Source organism: Channa argus, chromosome 5 (genome assembly GCF_033026475.1).
Source record: "Channa argus isolate prfri chromosome 5, Channa argus male v1.0, whole genome shotgun sequence".
Lineage (NCBI taxonomy): Eukaryota > Metazoa > Chordata > Actinopteri > Anabantiformes > Channidae > Channa > Channa argus.
The window spans coordinates 8,063,913-8,085,447 of record NC_090201.1 but is presented as its reverse complement, the minus strand read 5'-3'; the positions used below and the strand labels follow the sequence as shown (position 1 = coordinate 8,085,447).

The 21,535-nt window shown below is 40.1% G+C and overlaps 2 protein-coding genes across 2 annotated transcripts in view; both read right to left on the bottom strand.

Annotated features, from left to right (window-relative positions):
• The window catches only part of tafa4b (TAFA chemokine like family member 4b), a 35,188-nt gene extending 32,957 nt beyond the window's left edge, over positions 1-2,231 (bottom strand). Inside the window, exon 1 of the mRNA XM_067506135.1 lies at positions 1,710-2,231. The gene's annotated coding sequence lies outside the window, so the exon portion shown is untranslated. The remainder of the gene's footprint in view (positions 1-1,709) is intronic.
• Positions 2,232-5,818: 3,587 nt separating this feature from the next.
• eogt (EGF domain-specific O-linked N-acetylglucosamine (GlcNAc) transferase) lies at positions 5,819-21,274 on the bottom strand. Its single transcript, XM_067505750.1, has 16 exons — positions 21,187-21,274; positions 19,680-19,932; positions 18,800-18,900; positions 18,435-18,543; positions 18,130-18,224; positions 17,933-18,037; positions 14,689-14,795; positions 14,261-14,364; positions 13,204-13,296; positions 12,888-12,959; positions 11,979-12,065; positions 8,445-8,513; positions 8,063-8,124; positions 7,772-7,891; positions 7,299-7,401; positions 5,819-7,012 (listed from the first exon to the last, which is right to left on the bottom strand). Exons 2-16 carry the CDS (start codon positions 19,881-19,883, stop codon positions 6,866-6,868), a joined length of 1,578 nt encoding a protein of 525 aa, XP_067361851.1. The 5' UTR covers positions 19,884-19,932; positions 21,187-21,274; the 3' UTR covers positions 5,819-6,865.
• Positions 21,275-21,535: the final 261 nt, after the last annotated feature.

Sequence of the window (21,535 nt, the reverse complement as noted above, 5' to 3'; positions counted from 1 at the left end):
TATTTTTTTGTGTCTCTCCAGCTCATTTCTCTCACCTACTATGCTCTCCCTTTTCTCCTTACTGTCGTCTGTCTCTTCTCTGCTTGACTGTGTCTTCATGCACAATCACAAATGCGCAAAATCCATTCCCACACACTCATCCTGAACAGCCCTCTGGGGTAAGTAGATAGAAGGCTGTTGAAACATGTAGAGTTGAATGGCTACTGGCTGCCCCGCCGCTGGGGGCTGCTAGAGAAGGATAGGGGCGTAAAAAGAAAACTTCCAGAGTGTGTCTATCTATGAAAAGTGTAGTGGAAGGGAAGGTTGTAGTGAGGTGATGAAAAGGGTGACAAAGACAGAGAAGAAGGAAAAACAGCATAACCAAGAACCTACAGTAAATACTGGTGTGTATCACAGTGTGTGTGTGTGTCTGTGTGCGCGCGCTGGGTGACAGGGGGTCAGGTTGAAGAGAGTAATCTCCACAGGATTAAGAGTGCAGCTCCTGTGTTAATGTGACTGTCAATGAGAATTAGGTCCCTGCAGGCTCTCTCCTCTCTCGCTCTCTCTCTCCTCTCCTGTCCACCCTGTCACGCTAATGACACCACTTTCTGTGGAGTGCCAGAGCCACGCGCTAAAAACAATGGGGAAATAATTACACTCTCTCTATACAGTACAAATTGCTGAGTCGAGCATAGGGACAGCGAGAGATATAAGCAAAGGAGGAGGAGAGGAGGGGGAGAGAGGGGATGGTGGAGTGAGGAATGGAGACAAGGATGACTAACAATTACAACACGATAGGGGTTGGGTCTCATTACTGCGCCCATTAACATGCACCAAGTAATTTTTCCCTTTTTAGTTTGTGTGTCTGCGCGCATGAGAGAGGAAGAGCAAAAAAGGAGGAGTGTGTGTGTGTGTGTGTGTGTGTGTGTGTGTGTGTGTGTGTGTGTGTGTGTGTGTGTGTGTGTGTGTGTGTGTGTGCTTGCTAAGCTTGTGCGTGTGCGCCCAATAGGAGTGTGCCCATTAGGTTCTGCAACACACCTCCCTGCCTCCGTGCGCAATATGCTCGGAGAACCCGGCGGCACCTCATTTCTTTCCCCCATATGTCTGAGCTGTGCGCGCTCTCCACTTTATTCCCAGCCGATCACGATCCATGCAAAGCGATTAGAAGGCGCGTGAAAAGAGCCCGGTCAGCGGATCAGCCTCGCAGATCACTCAGCAGGTGCTAAGCAGCGCCGAGCTCCGACCGATAGCTTATTTAACCTCGCAGTGGTGAAACACTGCATCAGTCTTACCTCAGTCTCGCCCGCGCTCACCGACAGCGCGCGCTACACACGGTCAACGGGACTGACTGCTGTTTGAAGGGGCTCATCCTGCTTTCCATTTTTACGCATGGCACTCACGCGCCGAGAGGGAGCGAACTCACTTGGAGATGAGGGAGGTTTTGTTGCAAATCCTGCTGCTCCTTTAATAAGTCGGTCCTTAGGAAAACGTGTTCGCAAAGAACAGTGAAGTTGCTCTCAGCTCGCCAGTCATTCAGTGAATCAGTCAGTCAGTCACCACCCTACTCTCCCTGCTGCCCATGGGAAAATGTTCCACATCACAGCAACAAAAAGTCCCCCTCTGACCCCATCCTCATTTCATTTGTCTGTTATCAGTGCGAAATTAAAAGATACAGGAAATTGAAACGGGAATCTGTACAAATTGAATCTGAATTTTAAAAATCACCTTACCCAAATCTATAAACTCGATGACATGATCACGGTGAATTGTAAAAGATCCAGGTACTATATAGTCGATCGCTTTGACACTTTGTGATTCAACTCCACTGATTTTGTTTTCCACTAAACGGGGCAATCCGTTTGAGCCTCCTGTCCAGGTCCCGGACCCCGCGCACAAGCCCAGGAAAGCAGGGGTGAGGAAGGCTAGTGGCACCCCGGAGTGCCCGCTCTCCGGAGCCGGGTGAGAGAACAGGGCTCGTGCAATAGCGATGTGGTCCGATCTTCCATGCCAAAGCCAGACTGAGGAGAAAGTCGTCAAAAGTGCATAATTCCCCCAAAAGAGACGCCGGGCTGGTGTTCTGAGCGAACACTCCACACAAGTTCACCACCCCCCACCACCCTCCGTTAGGCAATTGACACACAGAGGCGTTATAGTCGTCGGAGAGATGCTGATGAAAGTGATGGTATAGTGATGCAGGAGTGATAGTTGCGCTCCCGTCGCTCCTCCCGAGCAGGGATCGATTGGACGTGAGAAATGCGATGCGAGCCCGTCTTCCCCATTCAGAACACGTGCAACAGCGCCCGCCCAGTTCACCAGCACCGAAGTACCCCCATCCCGCCCCCCTTCCTCACTGATGTCATGTAGTTTACAAGTACCCTGGACTACAAGTACCCTGGCAGGTCTGCACCTGTATGACAAAAAGAGAGAAGAGAATCATGCAGGCGATTCGAAATACTGTTTCTCTTAACGAGTCGGTATGTTTCTTTCTCTTTTTTGTGAAACATTGGACTTCTCAATTTTCTTAAAAGAGGATACTAAGGGAAAACATAAGTGCACAAGCGACAACAGAGGCAATTGAAAAAAAGAGTTTGAAAGCACATCTGACTACAAACTGGTCATAAAAATGCCCTTAAGCTAAACTGTTTAGTTCGGCATACTTTACATTTCATTACTTGTATATAACTTTGCTGAGCTTACAAGGGGGTCTTCAGACTGTCAGGGATCTTGACTGACAGATGCCACGCGGCAGAGAGGTCAATGACCCCTGCTCATAACATAATAATCAGCCCGGGTTCTACACTTCGATCATGCTGCAGGTGCTGTCTGGGTATCAATACTTGGTTCTGCGCTCGGTTGTAAGCGCCGATGGTGGAAAGCTACGCCCCCTCCCAGCCCCCACCCAGATGTTAAACAGAAGTTAATCACCACCGCTTCTCCGTTACGCACCAGGAGACAGCCTATAAATTATTCCACCCCTAGAATATTCTAGTGTGTTGATGGCTATTGATTGCTTTGCGCTGTATTTGCAGTCCTTAAGACTCAGGAGGTTGATGTCTGCTAACGACCCAAGGTGAGCTGCATCCGATACAGTCAGATGTCTTCCTTGTTGTCTTGTTGACAGCACTGCTGGGCCCTAACATGGGCCCTGCGTAAGTAGAGTCGGTTTTGCTTGAAGTAGTAAAAGTACTTAGCTTTTAACTTATCTAAGCAATAAAAGAGCCAAGCACCGTGAAATGTAATGAGTTTCAGGGCCGCAACATGGAGCAATCTCTAGCATCTTTGTCTGGCACTGTCCTCAATCCCTCATGACCATTTTGACCATTCTGCTACCCGAGTGAGAAATGTGCTGTATGTTGTTTTCAACCGATTAATCTAGGCTTGAATCTATTACAAATCGATCCGTCTGGCTTTGAACTGAGAACAGATTAGACATTAAAGTAGATTTGTCAGAACTCCGGTACATGCTGCCTTTTAGTTTGAGGAGTCAGATAAAAACATTAAACTGAAGTAAAAATCCAAATTTCAGCACCATGGACAGGGCCAGACGCGCTGCATATCAATTCAGTTCATTGGACAGCTCCTGGCTGTCCCTTTAAAGGGCTTGTCTTTGTGCTTACTTTATTGTCAAGTAGCTGATCCAGTTGTAGACAAATCAGAGAAAAAGAGTAAAGTGTGTGTGAAGAGAAGAAAAACACTTGAAAGTTGATCAATCATAATATATCCTGTCTGTAGTGGCTGTGTGCCACTATGGGGATCGAAAAGTGAGGCAGCTAATGGATGCAAGAGCTCATAGCACTTATCTCATCTAAACTTCCTCGGAGGGGCCAGATAGTATCAGAGGAAACCACACCATGTGACATAAACACTTGACTGGACTTTATAGTGCGAGGCTGAACTGTGTGAAATGTAATTTACGTCCTCTTTACTTCCCATTACATTTCTAGTTGTTGTTCCAGAGTCATCAGTTCTCTTAACACGTCCCACAGCACGTATCTGCCTCAGTTCTGCAACCTAAAGCAGACATGGCATGTTTAAAAAAAAAAATACAGAATTGCCCTTAAACTTTGTGGTATTGTGGAAAAAGGTAAGAGTGCAGACAGGGGGCCTCCTAGGGTGTCATGTATCAGAGAAGATGTGTTATGTGATCTCCTGTGGGATTATTCTCCCAATAACCATTGCCCAGGGGAGAAAACATTAGGCAAATATCTGTCCATACCTTCTGGAATATTTCTTTCTCCTGAATCGATATTCCTGCATAAATCCCTCTAAAAGGCGCCGTTTTCCGGTTTTCCTGTGGACGACTGAAAACGTGGTCCAGGTAAGATGAGTGCAATGTGATTGATTTGTCTGAGCTCAGCGGTGAGAAGCGTTTGTCTTTTGAGATAAATTAAATTATACTAATGATCGCGTTGTTAAACGTGAAGAGAAGCAACAGTTTCGGGCGATAATGTAAGAAATGAACCAAGCAGCTGAGACACTGTGACTAGACAAGAAAAGCAGCAGAAATGTCAGACAAACTAAAATAGGAAAGTAACAGTCACACAAAGCAGCTGGTTGGGTATCTCACGCCTGAAAACTAAAGTGGTAAAAACCGCCGCATAAAAACTTCCCCCTAATTTTGAAGTGTGAATCACAGCTCAGACAGGATCTGACAGCTTCCACTTGAGTGATTAAACCTCAGCCTTTTTTTTTTTGTTGTTGTTGTTGTTTTTTTGCAACGAGCTCTCCTGTCCCAGCGCATCCCAAACCCTTTTCTTTAGGGCCTATAAGCGGCATTAAGGGCGACAGAGATAAGCGATTCAACGTTTCTCGGGGAAAACACATCATTACTTACGGCACGACGAAATAAGGCCACACAAGAGGGGCAGCTAAAGAAGTCTGGCCTGAGGCAGCACATGTTGGGCCTGTTTGTTAATGACAGGTGAGAGAAAATACGCCTGCAAAGCAGCCATGACAAAAGCGCTGTCAAGTATAAGGTAAGAATAGTGTGTGCGCAAGCACCTCACAGAAAGGTGCAGGTACTTCTGGCTTTATACACGGAAGTCGAAATGTGGTTTGGCTGATCGGGTGTGTGCCTTGTGTTTTGACGTCTTATCTTCCACTCAAATAACCCACTTTGGATACATCCAGCAGGCAGGAGCTGCGCTACAAAACAAGACTCGGTCATCGATTTGGAGCCGCCATGAAGGTTAATGAGAAGAGGCATCTTGGCTCCTCTGCTTTTGATCCCCCTGCACAGAGATTCTTCATTTCTTTACGAGGTCACTGGCAGTAACCCGAGCAGGGCCATAAATAGTGTACATCCCAGACAGGCCCGGTGTCTGTCAATACGCAGAAAGTTCAGACACGACATCCGCAAAGAGCGAGCCGGAGAACGATTGCTGACATCTAACTTTAACAAGCATTGTCTTGTGACCCACTGGATATATTTGTGAATAACTTATTCTCATCCTGCACACTGTTGGAACAAGTCTGTCAGGAACGATCACACAGCGCAGGGTGAAGACCGGGGTTGATGCGTGGTCTTATACTGCCCCCACGTGGCTGCGATGAGTCACTGTTAAACTCGGTACTTTTTGAGGTCATCCAGATTTATTATGGTGACAGTAAAAACTGAACTAGTGCCCTTTTGTGAAAAGGCCTTTCCCTCCTTAGGCCTGAACTCACTAAAATTATGAAATCTGCAGCAAAGAGCTGTCTGGCATCAGCAAGAACTGGCAAGACAGAGGCTTCAGTTCCTCCCCCAAGGTCAGACTTCAGAAGATGATTGATTAAATTAAGATGAATTAAATCTCTGTTCCTTAATGTGGCCAACATAGACAAGAAGACATGTTTCAGCGGTTTTTAAAATTATTTATTTCAAAATATTACACAGCTTCTGAATATGAAATCACACAAGACTAGCAAAGCCCTGACCGAAAAAAGTCTGACTCAGTACATGGTTTCATTGATAAATAAAACATCAAGCCCATGGAGGAGCTAAGAAACACGAAAATGATCTTTTGATCTCTCAAAATGCTCTTGTGAATTGCATCAAACAGCATGCAAATTGCCTTACTCAACTCACTATTTTGGCCTCACTTACAGTAAAACACAAAACTAACTGCATTCACAGTGCTTAAGGAAAGGTAAGCAACCACACTGACAAAGGATTTCCATTAGTAGTACAGTAAAACAGACGCCAGTATGAAAAAGACATTCAACAAAGAGATCGTGTTTAAATAGAATCAACAAAAAGCCTGTTGACTTTTACATTCAACTGACGAGAGAGCTGTCCTATTTTTTAAAAGGTTTGTACTATTATGTATGAGCATACTGTAGCTTAAAACCACAAGTTCAATATGTCAAACTAAAAGCAAAAAAAAGTCTAAAACTGCAACTATACACACAAAACCGGCTTGTTAATACTGCAAATGATGTTAGAGTGTGATTGTCGAGAGCTCTGAAGCGAGTTGCATCAACACGACACTGATCAAAAATGACAAGACGTCACATGTGAAGGGACGCTGCAACAGCTGCTCATTAGCTAACATTGCTGCTGTGGAATGAAAGAGGCGCAACTGAGGTAATGAAGAAACCTGGGACACATTTCATTTCTTCCTAGATGCTTAGATTCCACATGCATTGTCTTTTAATTCATCTGACTGTAACAGAGCTCGTGGCAGCTAGTCAAACCTAAGTTGTCTGTAGTACTGCTTTTACTCGCCACGCCAATAAAAGCAGCAAACAGGAGGTTTCACATTATGTCACAACACTGGTGAATGAGGTAACTTAAAAACATCAGTAAAAGTAAACTGCCAGTGTTAAGGTGACCCGATCAGAACAAAAGGCAGGATTGTGTTACGAGTTCTTCAGCGGCCATATGTCCCCCTGCCGTTTACAAAGACTAAAGTTCATCGTGCACTGCTTGATGCTGCCATTTGGGATGGTGTGTGACATAACCGGCTGCTTCCAGCACAAGCCGCATGAATTCCTCCACGTCGAAAGAGTAGTTGGTAAACTTCGGATGGTCCCCGAGGGTGGGATGGTGACCCTGAGAAAAGAATTAAAGTTAAGAGAATATAGCAAATAGAAATCTAAACAGAACCTAAAAAGCATTGGTAGTGCGCATGTCCTGTAAAGCAGTTTTCTCTGTTAAATGTGAGACAGGTAACTCAATTGAGATATTAAGTCTGTATATTTGGTCTGCTGTGTCTTTAAGTGCACATAATTAAATGTGTGCATGTGAGTGTAAGTGTCTGTGTCTGCGTGAAAGGTGAGATAAATAGAGAAAGCTCTTGCTGTGGGGAGCTAATGGTTGGCGCAGGAGTTTCCCCTACCTTGTCCTGTGGGAACACTTTGTCCATCTTCTGCCAAGTCACGTATCGAATGCCCCGCAGTCGAGCCAAATCTCGATAGCAGCTCTCATCCTGACAATTATATCTGGGAGGGACAGATGCAGACACTTTATCTGCTGCTCTTCTCTCTCTGCTTCACTTTCACTCTTTCTTGCGCCGTCTTTCTCTCTATATGCACACTGTGGTTCACACCCGATGTCACTCACCTAAACACACACAAACCTCCCCCACACATCTCCCTCTAAACACACACCTTCCAATCAATTGCTCTATCTAGGGTAGCCAGATGTGATGAATGCCTGGTTAATTAGGCAGTATTTCACAGTCATACGCCAAGTGGCTCAGAGGTACTTTGTGCACAGCCCACTGCCAAACCTATTGCTCTTTTAGCCCCCTCCTCTCTTTTTTCTGGCTTTCACACACAAATGGGCAGATAAAAAAAAAGTGTCACTCACAGCTCAAAGATGACAGCCCAGTCAGGGAGAAAGAGGAGGTGTGTGAGACCGGCCCCATGCATCCCTATAAAGATGTCAGAGTTGTGGGTGATCCTCAACTGCTCCAGGAAGGGAACATCCCTGAAAGACAGGCAGGGAGTCACACATCAATCATTTTCATTGTTTGAACATGGTCATACTACATAATTTTAAAGCTTTCTTTATTCTTATACAGCACTGTTACATGCCTGACCACTGCTAAGCAGCTCTCCATAGCTCCTGTTTTAATGTGAGCAGCACTCTATAACTCACTTGTATTTGTAGTCCACCACATTGACCTCCAGTAAAGGCACAGTCTTGAGGGCATTTACAAGCTATAACAACAACAGAGGGGCATGTTTTCTGATCAGTGACAGAGCGAACAAATATGGGCATTGACCATATAAATCACAAGCCTTTTTTTAATCGTACTGTTTATAGCAAATAAGATTTTAAATAGGCACTTAACAGAGGCGGGCAGTAAATCAATGATGGGAAGGAGGGGCTGAGGGCGAGGGAGTTATGTATGAAGTGAAGAAGAAATAGACAAAAGATACAGAGAAAAGAAAGAAAGAAAGAAGGAGGACAGGTTTTTGAAGAGAATGAATGAGAAAAGAGGGAGGGAGACAGGGAAGGAAGGCCGAGCTGCTCTTACCTCCACTTGGTTAAGTATCCTTCTGTATGCTGTGCTGCGTGCCAGCAGGGTGACGCGGACACGCCCTTCCTGAAAACAGCAATGCATTCAATAATCAATCAGCCAAGGACAGAAAAGACTAGGCTGGGAAAACATGATGCTCATTTAAAATAGCTTTATTTAGCACAGGCGAACAGACAAAATAGCTAAAAAATAAATAAATAAATATATATATTTATTTATTTATTTATTTATTTTTTGACTGAAAACTTTTCTGATATGCTGTTATCAGTTATCATGGTCAATACAAAACTGCCTTTTTTTCTGTGTTCTTCTACTGCCACCTTGTGTTCTGAAAGTATGTACATTTTAAACATCTGTAACATTTGGGTTTAAACAATATAGGTTTATGATTTTAGTATTCTTAAATCAAGGTGATGGCCATTAAATCAACCTAAAACCTGCGTACACAATACATTAACCTAACCTAACCCTTACTACAAGCAGTGAGTATATATGTGTTCAGAACAAATTCAATTTCACCCGTTCTACTTAAATATCTTTTTTTAGTAGTACTGAGAGAAAAAAGCCATTTTGACCAAGACCAGGCCAGAGCCAATTATAACGACGGGGAGATAGCAGGAGAAGGGAGGTAGACGCAGATGAACAGGACACAATAGAGAAGAGCAGCAGTGTGAGTCCCTGGCTGTGCCATTAATCTAGGGATGAAAGAAGGAGTTGGGAGAGGGTCAGGGCTGTGAAGACCTCTCATTCAGTAGCCAGCCTGCTATCACCAAGAACTCCATGTCTAACTGAAAATCCTCTTAGCATATTTCAAGTGAAGGCCATGAATAACCAATAGGCTGCTCCACAGAAGGGAAGTTATTGGGCTTTGCTGGTCATAAAGATACAGTCAAGTACTTCAAACCTGGGATCATAAAACTGTAGTGAGGAGTACTGGAGAGTTATAGATGTAGGAGATGAATAAGGAGGTGAGTGCATGTATTGTCCTCATCTCAGAAAATAGTGCCCTATAGATACTGACAGTGAGGAGCTCCTTCCTTAAATTTAACATAGAGGGGAGATCACGTATTGTACATTAAAGTCTGGCTCTGGTGGGAGCAACTTCTCACTGCATCTGTCATCCAGTATAAGATTTACTACAATTACCTGATCTCTTTGTGGCAAGGAAAAGCTGCCAAGTAAAAGAAAAGAAGAAGTTCCTATAGTTCAAAGTTAAATCTCAAAATACAGGCTTTACTCATAGTTCTTGTTTTACATGTCCTTCTTGACACAGTCCATGAAACTCAGATTTAGAAGCAAGAGTTATTTCGGAATTGTAATTGTTGTAATGGGTATTAATACACGATGCATCATTATTACATATTTCTACTCAGTATCAGCAAGTACTCAGATGTAACTATTTCTAATTGGTCAGAAAAAAGCAGTATTGTGCACATATTATGTGCATTTGCAGACTTGCAATTAAACCCAGGCCAGAGTTGAAAGAGTATAAAATCTATTTAGGATTTGATTACCTGACAGTTTATTATGCGATTAGAGTAGAGCCATTCTTAACTGTGTGTTTTCATTGTAATAAATGTGTAAGTTAATCAGCTCGAATATACAACTCTGATTACAAAAAGGTTGGGACGATGTGTAAAATGTAAACAAAAACAGAATGCAATGATTTACAAATCTTATCAACCGATATTTTATTCACAATAGAACGTAAACAACATATCAGGTGTTGAAACTGAGACATTTTACCATTTCATGGAAAATATTATCTCAGTTTGAATTTGATGGACAGACGAAGGTCAAAACTGGGTGCGGGTGAGCTTCGGACCCCCAGGTGGCACTGCATTAAAAACAGTCCTGATTCTCTACTTGACATCACTGCACGGGGGCAGCACGGTGGTGGAGTGGTTAGCGATGCCACCTCACAACTAAAAGGTCTCCCCGTTCTCTCGCGGTGACAAATAATAAATGGATGGACATCACTGCATGGCCTCAGGAACACTTCCAGAAATGACAGTTCACCATGCAATCCACAAATGAAAGTTAAATCTGTATCATGCAAAGAAGAAGCCAGAAACGCTGCCTTGTTCTCTGGGCCTAGGTTCCTTAAAAATAGTCTGAGACAAAATGGAAAACTGTTCTGTGGTCAAATGAATTAAAATTTGAAATTATTTTTGAAAACCATGTATGGGGGTGCATTGGTGCCTGTGGTGTGGGCATCTGCAAAGCCACCATCAATGCTGGAAAGTACGTAAGTTTAAGTTTTAGAGCAACATTTGCTCCCATCCAGACAACGTCTCTTTCAGGGAAGGCCCTGCATAATTCAGCAAGACAATGCTAAACCACATAATGCATCCATCACAACAACATGGCTTCGCAGGAGAAGAGTCCAGGTGCTGAACTGGCCCCCCTGTAGCCCAGACTTTTCACCATAAAACAAAAAATCTGGCAACAAAGGCCCAGGACTGTTAAGCACCCAGAGTCCTGCATAAGAAAAGAATGGGACAACATTCCCCTCCTAAAACTGCAGCAACTGGTCTCCTCACTTCCCAGAAATTTACAGACAGTTGTTAAAAGAAGAGGGGATACTACACAATTGTAAACATCACCCTGTTCCAACTTTTTTCAGATGTGTTGCTGCCATCAAATTAAAAATGAGCTAATATTTTCCATCATATGGTAAAATATCTAAGTTTCAACATCTGATATGTTGCTTAAGTTCTATTGTGAATAAAAAATGTGTTGATGAGATTTGGAAATTATTGCATTCTGCTTTTATTTACGTTTACACATTCATTTGAACATGCGAGTACTGGTAACTTGAGATGGGTAATTTATCACAGCGACAGACAAAAACTCAGCCTTGATTTTTGTTTGTCAAATTTCTGTTATCACTCTCTGCCAGTTGTTCTTTTCACTTATGCTATTTTGGTACATGCAGTCTGGTTGCAGGTTTGGGCTTGATTATTACATGACCAGGCTTTAGATTTGTTTTTAAGGAAATGTTACAATCTTTCTGGCAACCTCCACTTAAAAGTACATAGGACTTACATATACTGTAGCCACTGTATGGCCATTCAGTTTATTTATAGAAGAACCCCAGTGATTTTACATGTTTAAATTAATTGACTAGGTGGATGCACTTTTCAAGGCAGATTACTTTCCAATGCAGTAATTTCTTCCCTCACAGGCATGTTGTAAAATAAAAAGTTTTTTGTATTTGATATTCAAGTCCTGTTATCACTCTGTACCATATATATATATATGTACAAAATTAAAAAACACCTCAACAAACACACAGGCTATTGCTTATTATTTGGAAAACCTTGCACTGTATTTAAATTAGCCTAGAAAAATATATTTCTGGTTGGTCTCAGTTGCAGAAAAGTCAGTACTTAAGCAAATAAAATGATTATAAATATGCTGACAATGCTGTATCAATTCTACATACAGCATAGAAACTAACAATGGAGTAGAAAAATAACAGATGTCAAAAGGATTTAGAAGGCAAGAACTTAGCAGCCATTCTTCTACCTTTGACCCATCTTGCGGGATGTTCAGCTGGTGGAGGACATGCTGGGAAAATGCCCGAAACATCCCTTCACTGTAGCAGTCTGATATCTGTCATCAGCACACAACAAAAGAAATGTAAATTTTATGCACACTCAATTTAGCTTAATTCCTTTAACTAAAAATATTTTTATTTAAATTATTATTTCACTACAATTTGTATTTTTTCATGTAAAAATAAATATACTTTTGTAAAATATTTACTGTCTGATTGCAAATGTATTAAAGGTAACTTTAATGTGGCCAAACTAGTACATTGCACTGGACTGGAATAAAAAATTATGTGTAATATTACACATCGCCCAACACATCATCTGGAATCTGACAGCTGTAAACACATTTCCTTATCTCCCTGGAATAAATATCATATGACTGTATGCATTTCTAAAGTCATACAATCTCTCATCTACACTGAGGCATTGCAGCTGTGAGCACATGAATATAAACATCACATGTATGCCGTAGGGGCTATCAAAAGAGCTTGACGTTGACCTATCAATATTTCACATCTCAACGGAACACCACATGAATACATGGCATCATTTAAAAAGTAATCTCCAGGGAATTTTCATTCAAATAACATAAGCACTTGCTAAGCTTTTGAATACATTGCATAAACATTTGACCCTTTTTTCTTATGCATTTTTTTCTTCTCCTTTCCTAATTACAAAAATACATTTTAAAAAATCTCACTTGAAACATATATATATATATATATATATATATATATATATATATATATATATATATATATATATATATATATATATATATATATATATATATATATACATATGTATATATATAAAAAAACCTATGCATATATACGTATATATGTTTGTTTAAAGGTTAGATACATGAAGGGCAACTTACAAGAGGCGTGTTGTAGAAGAGGCCGTATCTCATTCTTGGAAGGAGGGAGAAGAAAGCATCTTTGAAACACACCTGCAGTACGGACAAGTGTTAATGATTGCAAGAAATAAAAATATAGTATAGTATCAGTTTGAAAATTATGAATTATGAAAATGATCTGAAACAGAAATAGCTTTTGGACAGTACGCTGTTAATATGTAAATAAATAGCATACAAATAGCATACAATCCATATTTAAAGATCAAAGAGGTCAAAGATTGGGGTGAGTCTTTAGAAAGGAGGACCACACAGGAACCAGAGGTGACATTATACATACTCTTTTTGAGTCATAGGTCTTCAGGTGGATGATGTCATAATCTGAGAAGGCTCTCCATGTTTCACTGAACAGATCCCCATAACCATAAAAACTCTGGGATAATACATAAAAAAAAAGGGAAGAAATGTAGATTAAACTAATGTGACACTGAAATAAAAAACAAAGCAATTCAATTAAAATCAGCTAAAGGCTTCAGCATTGCTGAGAGTTGCATTTTCCTGAAGAAAAATCTGTTATCACACGGTTATCTAAAAAACCGGTCCGTGTTTGGACGGCAGTGTACAGTTTGTGATGAAAGGTCACTGCTTTCCTTCTTTCTGGCAGTTGTCTCTCCCTCCCTTTTCTCTTTCTCTCTTTCCTTTTTCCTCTGTGCGCAGTGGGGGAACAATAGACCGGAAAAGGCTGAGTGTAAATCATTCTGTTATTCAGCTGGTGTTCTCCCTTATCAGGCAGTCATGCCCCTGATTTGTTGAACAAAAACTGTGTGTCTGAGTATAGAACATTCTTACCCGAAGTGTGTTACAAATTACTGGTACAAAAACTACAAGTTTTTAATTTGACGTGGTAACGAAGCCTTTTAAATATTTGATTGTGTTTTTTTTTCTCCACAAGAACATGAGAAAAACTGTTTTGGAAACACAAAAAGCAATAATCATCTTAATAAGTTTTCATGTCCTGTCTTTTGTGACACAAGAACAAATTTAAAACTTCTAACATCTGAACCTAACCTAAAGATTTCTTTCATAAATGCAAATCTTTTTCTTGTGTAGCTAGAAGTAGTAACCAATTTACTGGAGGCAGCCCACATGGAATCAGTTGTATGTTTTATTTTAATAATAACTTCTATCTTCATCTGCCTCACCCGTAAAGGTTACATAAAATGCAGCAAATATGTTATTCATTCATGATGCATGGGATTTCCTGAGGTGAGAGGAGGCAAATCCACCTGAATGTAAACAGATATGTTTCACTAACTGCGCAATATCTGCTGGGTAACTTCAAACAGTTACAATAAAATAAGATCTAGATTACACCCTCCCATGCATCAGATACATACCGTGTCCCACATTACGATGTTGACATCGGAGCTGAAGGAGTTGTTAATGTGCTGGGAGATGTAAAGGTTGACAAAGTCACAGAAATGGTGATACATATTCACTCCTGTTAGGAAAAACACACTACTGTATTATTATTTTGGAAAAGACGTGAACTGTAAACATCAGTCTGTTTTCTATTAGTAGAGTAAAGCAGAATAATAGCATTGAGTCAAGCTCTTAATACATTAGTGCAACATACAAATGTCATTTCTAAACTGTTGGTTTGGTAGAATTGGTACTATTAAATATTGGAAAACTAGACTGACTGCAGTAATAGCTACCCCTGTCTAGGTTTCAAACAGCCTGCATGTGCACACACTTGCAACAGACCAAATGAATTGTTTTTGGTGCGTAAAGGAATTGAGTCACATGAATCTGTGTCACTTACCGGCATCCAGTTTCATGAAAACAGTGGGTTTTTCAATGATGATGTCACACTGTCCATCCTCCATAGGACGAAAGTCCAGCTCTGCATATGTCTGGAGCTCAGCATACCTACAAAATTGGTACATCACATTACATTGTCTGCATTAACATAGTGCAGGAATGGAAATAAAAACTAGTTTAAGCAGAAAGAATTCACAGTGTAATGTTTTTTTAACACTGATGTATCATATATCTCCTATGAGTGGGACAAGTAAATGTCTGATGGTTGAACCATTAAAAAAGAAATTTGAAGCAGACAACAGTCAAACGCTCTGAAGACGCCCATGTGAATGAGCTAAAAAGCTGCATTAACTTTTACAGTGCCATCAGAATTATTTCAGATACAGTAACTTCTATAAGTATTTAGTATTAGTCATACAATTTGTATCATTTTGGCTCTGTATGCTAGAAAGGCTGCGTTAGACTTTCTCTCTATCAATTATTTTGAAGACATTGGTTATAAAAATACTTGCTGTTATTATTAAATATAAATAAGATATATTTCATTTAATTTAGACTCCTTCACTTCATTTATATATACGTGTGTGTGTGTGTGTGTATGTGTGTGTGTGTGTGGGTTTATAAGAGCTTGGAGAGAAAAGACCCTAGGTGAGTTTTTAATGATTAGATTAATAAGCTTGGGTTTTGTCACCTCTGCGTTCATAAAACCAAACGGAACCTTGCCATAATAATCAACTTGAAACACTTGAAATGATAGTGTGATTCTCCAAAATACAAAAAATATTTTGACAATTTACATCTAACATAAACACAGAACATTTAAATTATTAATGAAAATGAATTTAACACTGACCACTCTCACAAATATTGGAGATCAATCTGGACAGCTGTTCAATGGCCATGGATTGTGTTATTTCCTTTTATAATCTAAAGTTTCCTCTTTAGTTTTTTGTTGCATTTGGGACCCGTTGTTGTTAATTATCAAAAAAAGTGAACAAGTGAACAGTTCATCCAGTATGCTCAAACAAGTCCTTATATTAAATAGTTTACAATTTAAGCAAATCGTGATTGTTTCATTCCAAACTAATGAGTGTACAGAGCCAAAATGATGAAAATTGTGTCACTTACAGACCTGACTGTGTGTTGAAATCAGATAAATACACTTACACCTAGGGGCTGTAGGTTTAAGCAACAAAGTATCTTTTGATATTTTATTTTTTTCTTTAGAGGTCGCTCTGGTAAATCCATGATCTAGGATGATCATATTTTGGGTGACCTGTCCAGACGTTACCCTGCCTCTCACCCATTGACAGCTATTACAGGCTACAGCCACCCATGACCCTGAATAGGATATGCAATTAAAACAATGAATGGAAGGATAACTTTTCAGATTGTAACACATTTTGCTTTTTTTCATTATTAAAACTACATATTTTGAAAGCAAGTTTCCTAACAGGCAGAAAGCAGGTCTAACTGAAAGCACTGTTTGAGTGGCAGTTTCTTATAGACACTATAGCATTCTTGTTTTCACAACTAAACAAAAATTTAAGCTAAAGTCAAAAGAGTCAAACCTAAAATCAAACCCAGAGTCAAACCCAAAATCCTAGGACAGACCTTCTTTTCAATGTTCCGTGGCTACGATATCCAACAAACTGTGGAAGCAATTCCCTTTTTTGTTCCAAACCATCTGAACATTTCTGAGCTGAACCTAGCTCTGTCTTTCTCCTTTCAGTGGCTATAGGATGGGAGTCATATGGTTTAATTCATTAAACTATAAACATACAAATACAAATCCTGAGCCCTAACAGCTTTGGGAGTCTCTAGGTAACACCCTGTCTGACCCTTTACTTCAGCTGACATTAGGCGTGGTGACAGATTTTCCTTTTGTTTTAGTGCTATACACAAGTGTGCCAGAGAGGGTTGTTTAAAATATTAAAAGTGGTGAGTCAAATCCAGAAGATTAGGAAAAGTACAGCTGCCATGTTTGTAAAGCTGTTTCCACACAGACAACAGCTTTTTCATTTACAGTAGCTTATGGACGACAGAGGCTGGATGCAGTAACTTTAAATTTAACAACTCATACAGAATAAAAATTATAGTACCTTTTCTTTTTATCTATTATATCATCAATTGTGTCATTATTACAATAAGGGAAAATGAACAGCTTTATTAAGACCACATATAAGCAATATTTTATATGAAGTCTTAAGTAGAAACTATAAGTTTATAAACAAATGTGAAAAATGCATAAATAAATATATAATAATAAATCTATTAATTAATAAAGGGTTAAATTAATGAATATTGGAATAAATACATTCATAAAAGAAAAATACTGAAATCAAAACATACTGGTTTTTCTTATCTCATCCATTTTATCCTCTAATTTTGCACAATCTGACATTTCCTCACTGATTCCTACTCTACTGTAGTGACTTGAGTAAGTTCTTTAGAAATTATGAAAAAACATGAGCCATCCAGGAGTCAAACCTAGAATCTGCTGATATGTAGTCAGACACAATATATACTGCACCACTGTCCCATATGTCTAATAGTTGCTTCGAATAAACATGACGTACTGTGATAGCGAACTCTCCAGGCAGCAAAGCCACTAGAGGACAATAATTCCAACAGATGCCTGTTAAGCAAAACTCTGGTAACACATTGCATAATGTCCATTATTGGTGAGGGAGAACAACACTGTCTAGTGATAATCATTGAGTCTGGCCCATAGCAGCTGTCACAGATGCCTTGCAATCCTGTGATACAGTTCGAGAAACACATGCATTTCCCTGATGGTCTGGTGGTTAATTTGATTTTTTGTTTTATATAAATAGTAAACAATATTAAAAGTACATTAGATCCTTTGCTGCAAACTCATGTCATTCTATATATTTATTTTCTCTACACTTTTCCAATTTTAACTGTATTCATAAATAAAAGATAACCACATGACATGCAGATCATTCAGTGTCATAACTGTCTTCAAATAAGTCCACTGCCAAACAATTTTCAAAAAGCCTCATTAGGATGCAAAAAACATGCTTAGGGATGAAATTTTAAACCGCCTTTAAACTGTGACTCTCTGGTGGTCTAGTGATTAAGATTCAGTGTTCTCACCATCGTGGCTTAGATTCAATTCCTGGTAAGGGAACATGCTTTAGGCCAGTTTTCAAGAGCTCACACTGTGAGTGTGCTAAAGCAATGAGTTTTCTAAAAGTGTGTGTCTGTGTTTCACGTTTTACCAAGATTGCAAGGGGCTCTTGTGCTCTCCCTCTGCTGCCAGTGCTTGCTTGTTCAGTCTGCAGTGGCCACCAATCTCACCCTTCTGAATGAAGTCCTCCTTATATCTGCAGCATAAACATGGATGATTACCAAGCTCTGCTCATCAGTGATAATGCAATGCTAATTGTGTAAATATGTCATGTTCAGTGGTACTGACCTCTCTTGGCTTCTGCGTGGCTTCCGTAAGTCCAGGTAAAGGTTAGTAGCCTTACAAAATCTAGTGTAACTACTGCATTTTAATGATGAATCTCCCTGGAAAATGTTAGAAATGTATAATATTTAAGTGACATATATAACATGGGAGTGGCCAGTACTCTCTATACAGCCTCTTTTGAACTGCAAAATCACATTTGTGTCTATTGTTCGTAGATTAATTTGTTTAACAATGCGCCTGTTTCTACCTGTTGTTTCTTCCTGTTTACTCAGCAGACCCGTGGGAACTGAGGAAATGAGCATACTCACTGGCTTGCTGGCCTTGCAGAGAGTTTTGAGCTCTGAAAGACGCTCTTTGACGTAGCCAAAATCAGCCTGCTTCCAGAAAAGCTCCTGGGCTGCCTCGAGTGAACGAGTCCTGACAGATCAGAAATCACCGTAGTCAAAACCATTGTGGCTAAATATTGGTTAATGTTCTTATGTTATCTGAATGGGCACACTTTTGCTTTGAAAAGCCTTTGTGACTAAAAGTCTGTGATTTGGTAAAGCCAATACCTATGAATAAAAGAAGACTAGTATTTTACTGAGATTACTGAGAACCTGATATGTAATTGATAGCTATAGTTAGAAAGTGTGAACATAAAGGGTGTTAACATTGTTGAGAGGAGCAATACCATCCAGAGTCAGCTTTGGTACAGACTGGATAGCTGAATCGCTTCCCAGGATCACAGTTCTTCTCGTAACCCCAACAGGAAGATAAATTCAGCAGTGCATCCTGTTGCAAAAAATAAGTATAAATACATGTGTGTGTTTTGAGATGAGAAGGAAATGTCCAGATAAGAATCTTCACACAGTTTTGTGACAGAAATTTACCATCAAATTTCAATATTTTTATAAAACACTGATATAATTAATTAAAAAGCATGTAACAAAAATTTAACATACTATATCAAACCTATAACACTGGTGATTTTGTGTCTGAATATGAACTAGAAGCAGACTCAGTGGACATGCAATAGTTTTCAATTGCTAAAACAAATTTAAAAAAACGTTTTACAATTGTAATAGCACACCCAAAGTGCTTCAGTACAGTAAAATTGTCTAATAATTTGTACATTTTAAATAGGTTACACCGAAACGACAGAAAAAAAAATTTTTGGTTACATGAATGTGAATGGCTTTAGACAAAAACATCAATCTGATTTTTGGGCAAATGTGCACTATTTTTACTAACTATTTTTATTGACATGTCTAACTCAGGTCTAACTCAAACAATCTCCCATCTCATTGTTTGAGTTAGACCTGAGATCTCCCATCTCAAACAATTTTTAAAAACTGCAGCCTGAATAATTGCTGTCCTCCTTACTACACTAACAAATAACAAACTGCAGCTACTTTATGTTATTAATCTTAATAACAACTCTTAAGGCAGTTGACGCTCAGAAACAAAGAGCTTTGTTAGAGCTTTTCCTCTCAGAGAAACTAGCAACCATGCAGGCACTCTACAATGAAAAACGTGTGAACAGTGAAAAACTGAAAGCCTGCATATCTTACTTTAAAAGGGCAGAGTGGGTCCAGGCCACATTGCTTGGTGACCCTCTTGTTGTTGTGGAGGAAGTATGGCACATGCTCTGATGGGAGGGAGATTCGAATGTAGTTGTGTAGCAGTGTTGATAGTTTGCTGTTGGCACTCGCAGCCTTCCCAGTGATAACCACAGTGGAAGAAAACACTATGCCCAGCACTACCAAAGGCAGCATAGTCAGAATTGCACAGACATGTGAAGCAGCTGCGTCTCTTTACAGCACTCTGTGAAAGGAGAGACAGACACACTTGCAGTCAGTAATCTAGAAATCCCAACAAGCATGTGGGCACAAGCAAGTGTGTGGGAATGTAGCTCTAGGCAGATGTGAGCTCCACATAAGGCAAGGTCCTGTTGCAGGAAGTATCGCTGACCCTTTTTCCGGCTGTTGTCTGGAGCAATCAAAATCGAGTCAGAAGAGGCAAATGAAAACTCCCTGTGGTAAAACCTGCGCAGCTCCCGGTGGCCAAAGCGTTATCAACACATTATACAAATTATTTTGTAAAAAAAAAAAACAATGTGCCAAAGTAATTGTTGTCTCCCAAAGTCATTTAGCGTTGCCGATGGAGTTTAGAACATGACTTTGGTGAAGACATAATCCACATTGTGGAGCACTTTGGCTCCCAAATCGTTTGACATTAAGAGGAACTGGCGCTGGTGCTGCTTAACGTGTTATACAATCTTTCGACTGTCTAGTCTGCATATCTGCAGCATCATTCGGTGAGGCATAAATTATGAACAACTAGTTACTATACATTCACGTTAACGTGTTAAATACCTCGGAAATAATAGTTTGCCGTAACGGGATGGACCGCCGTGCTCAAATAAATCGACGGCTCCCTCTGTTTGAGATTGAATTAAACATAGTCACTGTCGAGTAAAGTTGCTGTGATTGTGAACACACGGGGAACTTTTGCTACGTTAACTTAATCAACATCGAACTTTAGAGAAAAACTTTGAACGATCCTTCATTGACGTTTTTTTTTTTCCACGAGGACTCACTGAGAAAAAGCAAACTTAATGGAAGCTAATAAGAGTCTGATACAGTCTGTAAGCAGGTCAATTAACACCATGTCCGCTAGCAAGGCCTCAATTAACGTGGTTTACACTTAATTTCACGTCTCGACCCGCAAGTATCACTCTGTGACTTTACTGTAATAAATGTGAGGTGTTAAGTAACGTAGGTAATTCTCACGGCTAAGATGTTGTAGAAATAATAATGCAATATTTACTCTTTTATTTTCATGGGTAACTAAGTTATTAAACATACCGATCTCGTTTAGGCTAATGTGTGGAATGTGTTGGCTAACGGTACAAAGCCAGGACTCCTGAACATTAATGAAAGCGGTAACGATTAGGCAGCAAAACAACGAGGTCACACGTTTCCCAATTTCGCGCTACAGAAACTTGTATCGGACTCTAAACTCACTGTCACTAGTCAATTTTGAGGGGTTGTTGTGAACCCGTAGGAAAAACTTTACCTTTACGCACTGCCTGCTCTCCTCCAGACAAAAGTGATGATCCCGGTGGTCGCCATCACACCGGAAACCTCATACCGGCAAGTTAATGCAGCGGCCACCGCAAGGTGGTGCTGTGCACCGCGCTCTTTAAGCTTCTGGTGCAATTGTTTACATCCAGAAAACAGGATGGATTCAGAATATTTAAAATCAGTTAAATCAGCTTTAAATGTCTCATAATAACGTGGTCTCTCATATTGTAATAGAATACGTTTTACATATATATATATTTTACATATATCTGCACTGATACAGCGTTATATAGCGTTTTCTACCCATTGGTACTCAAAGCGCTTTACACGGCTTCTCATTC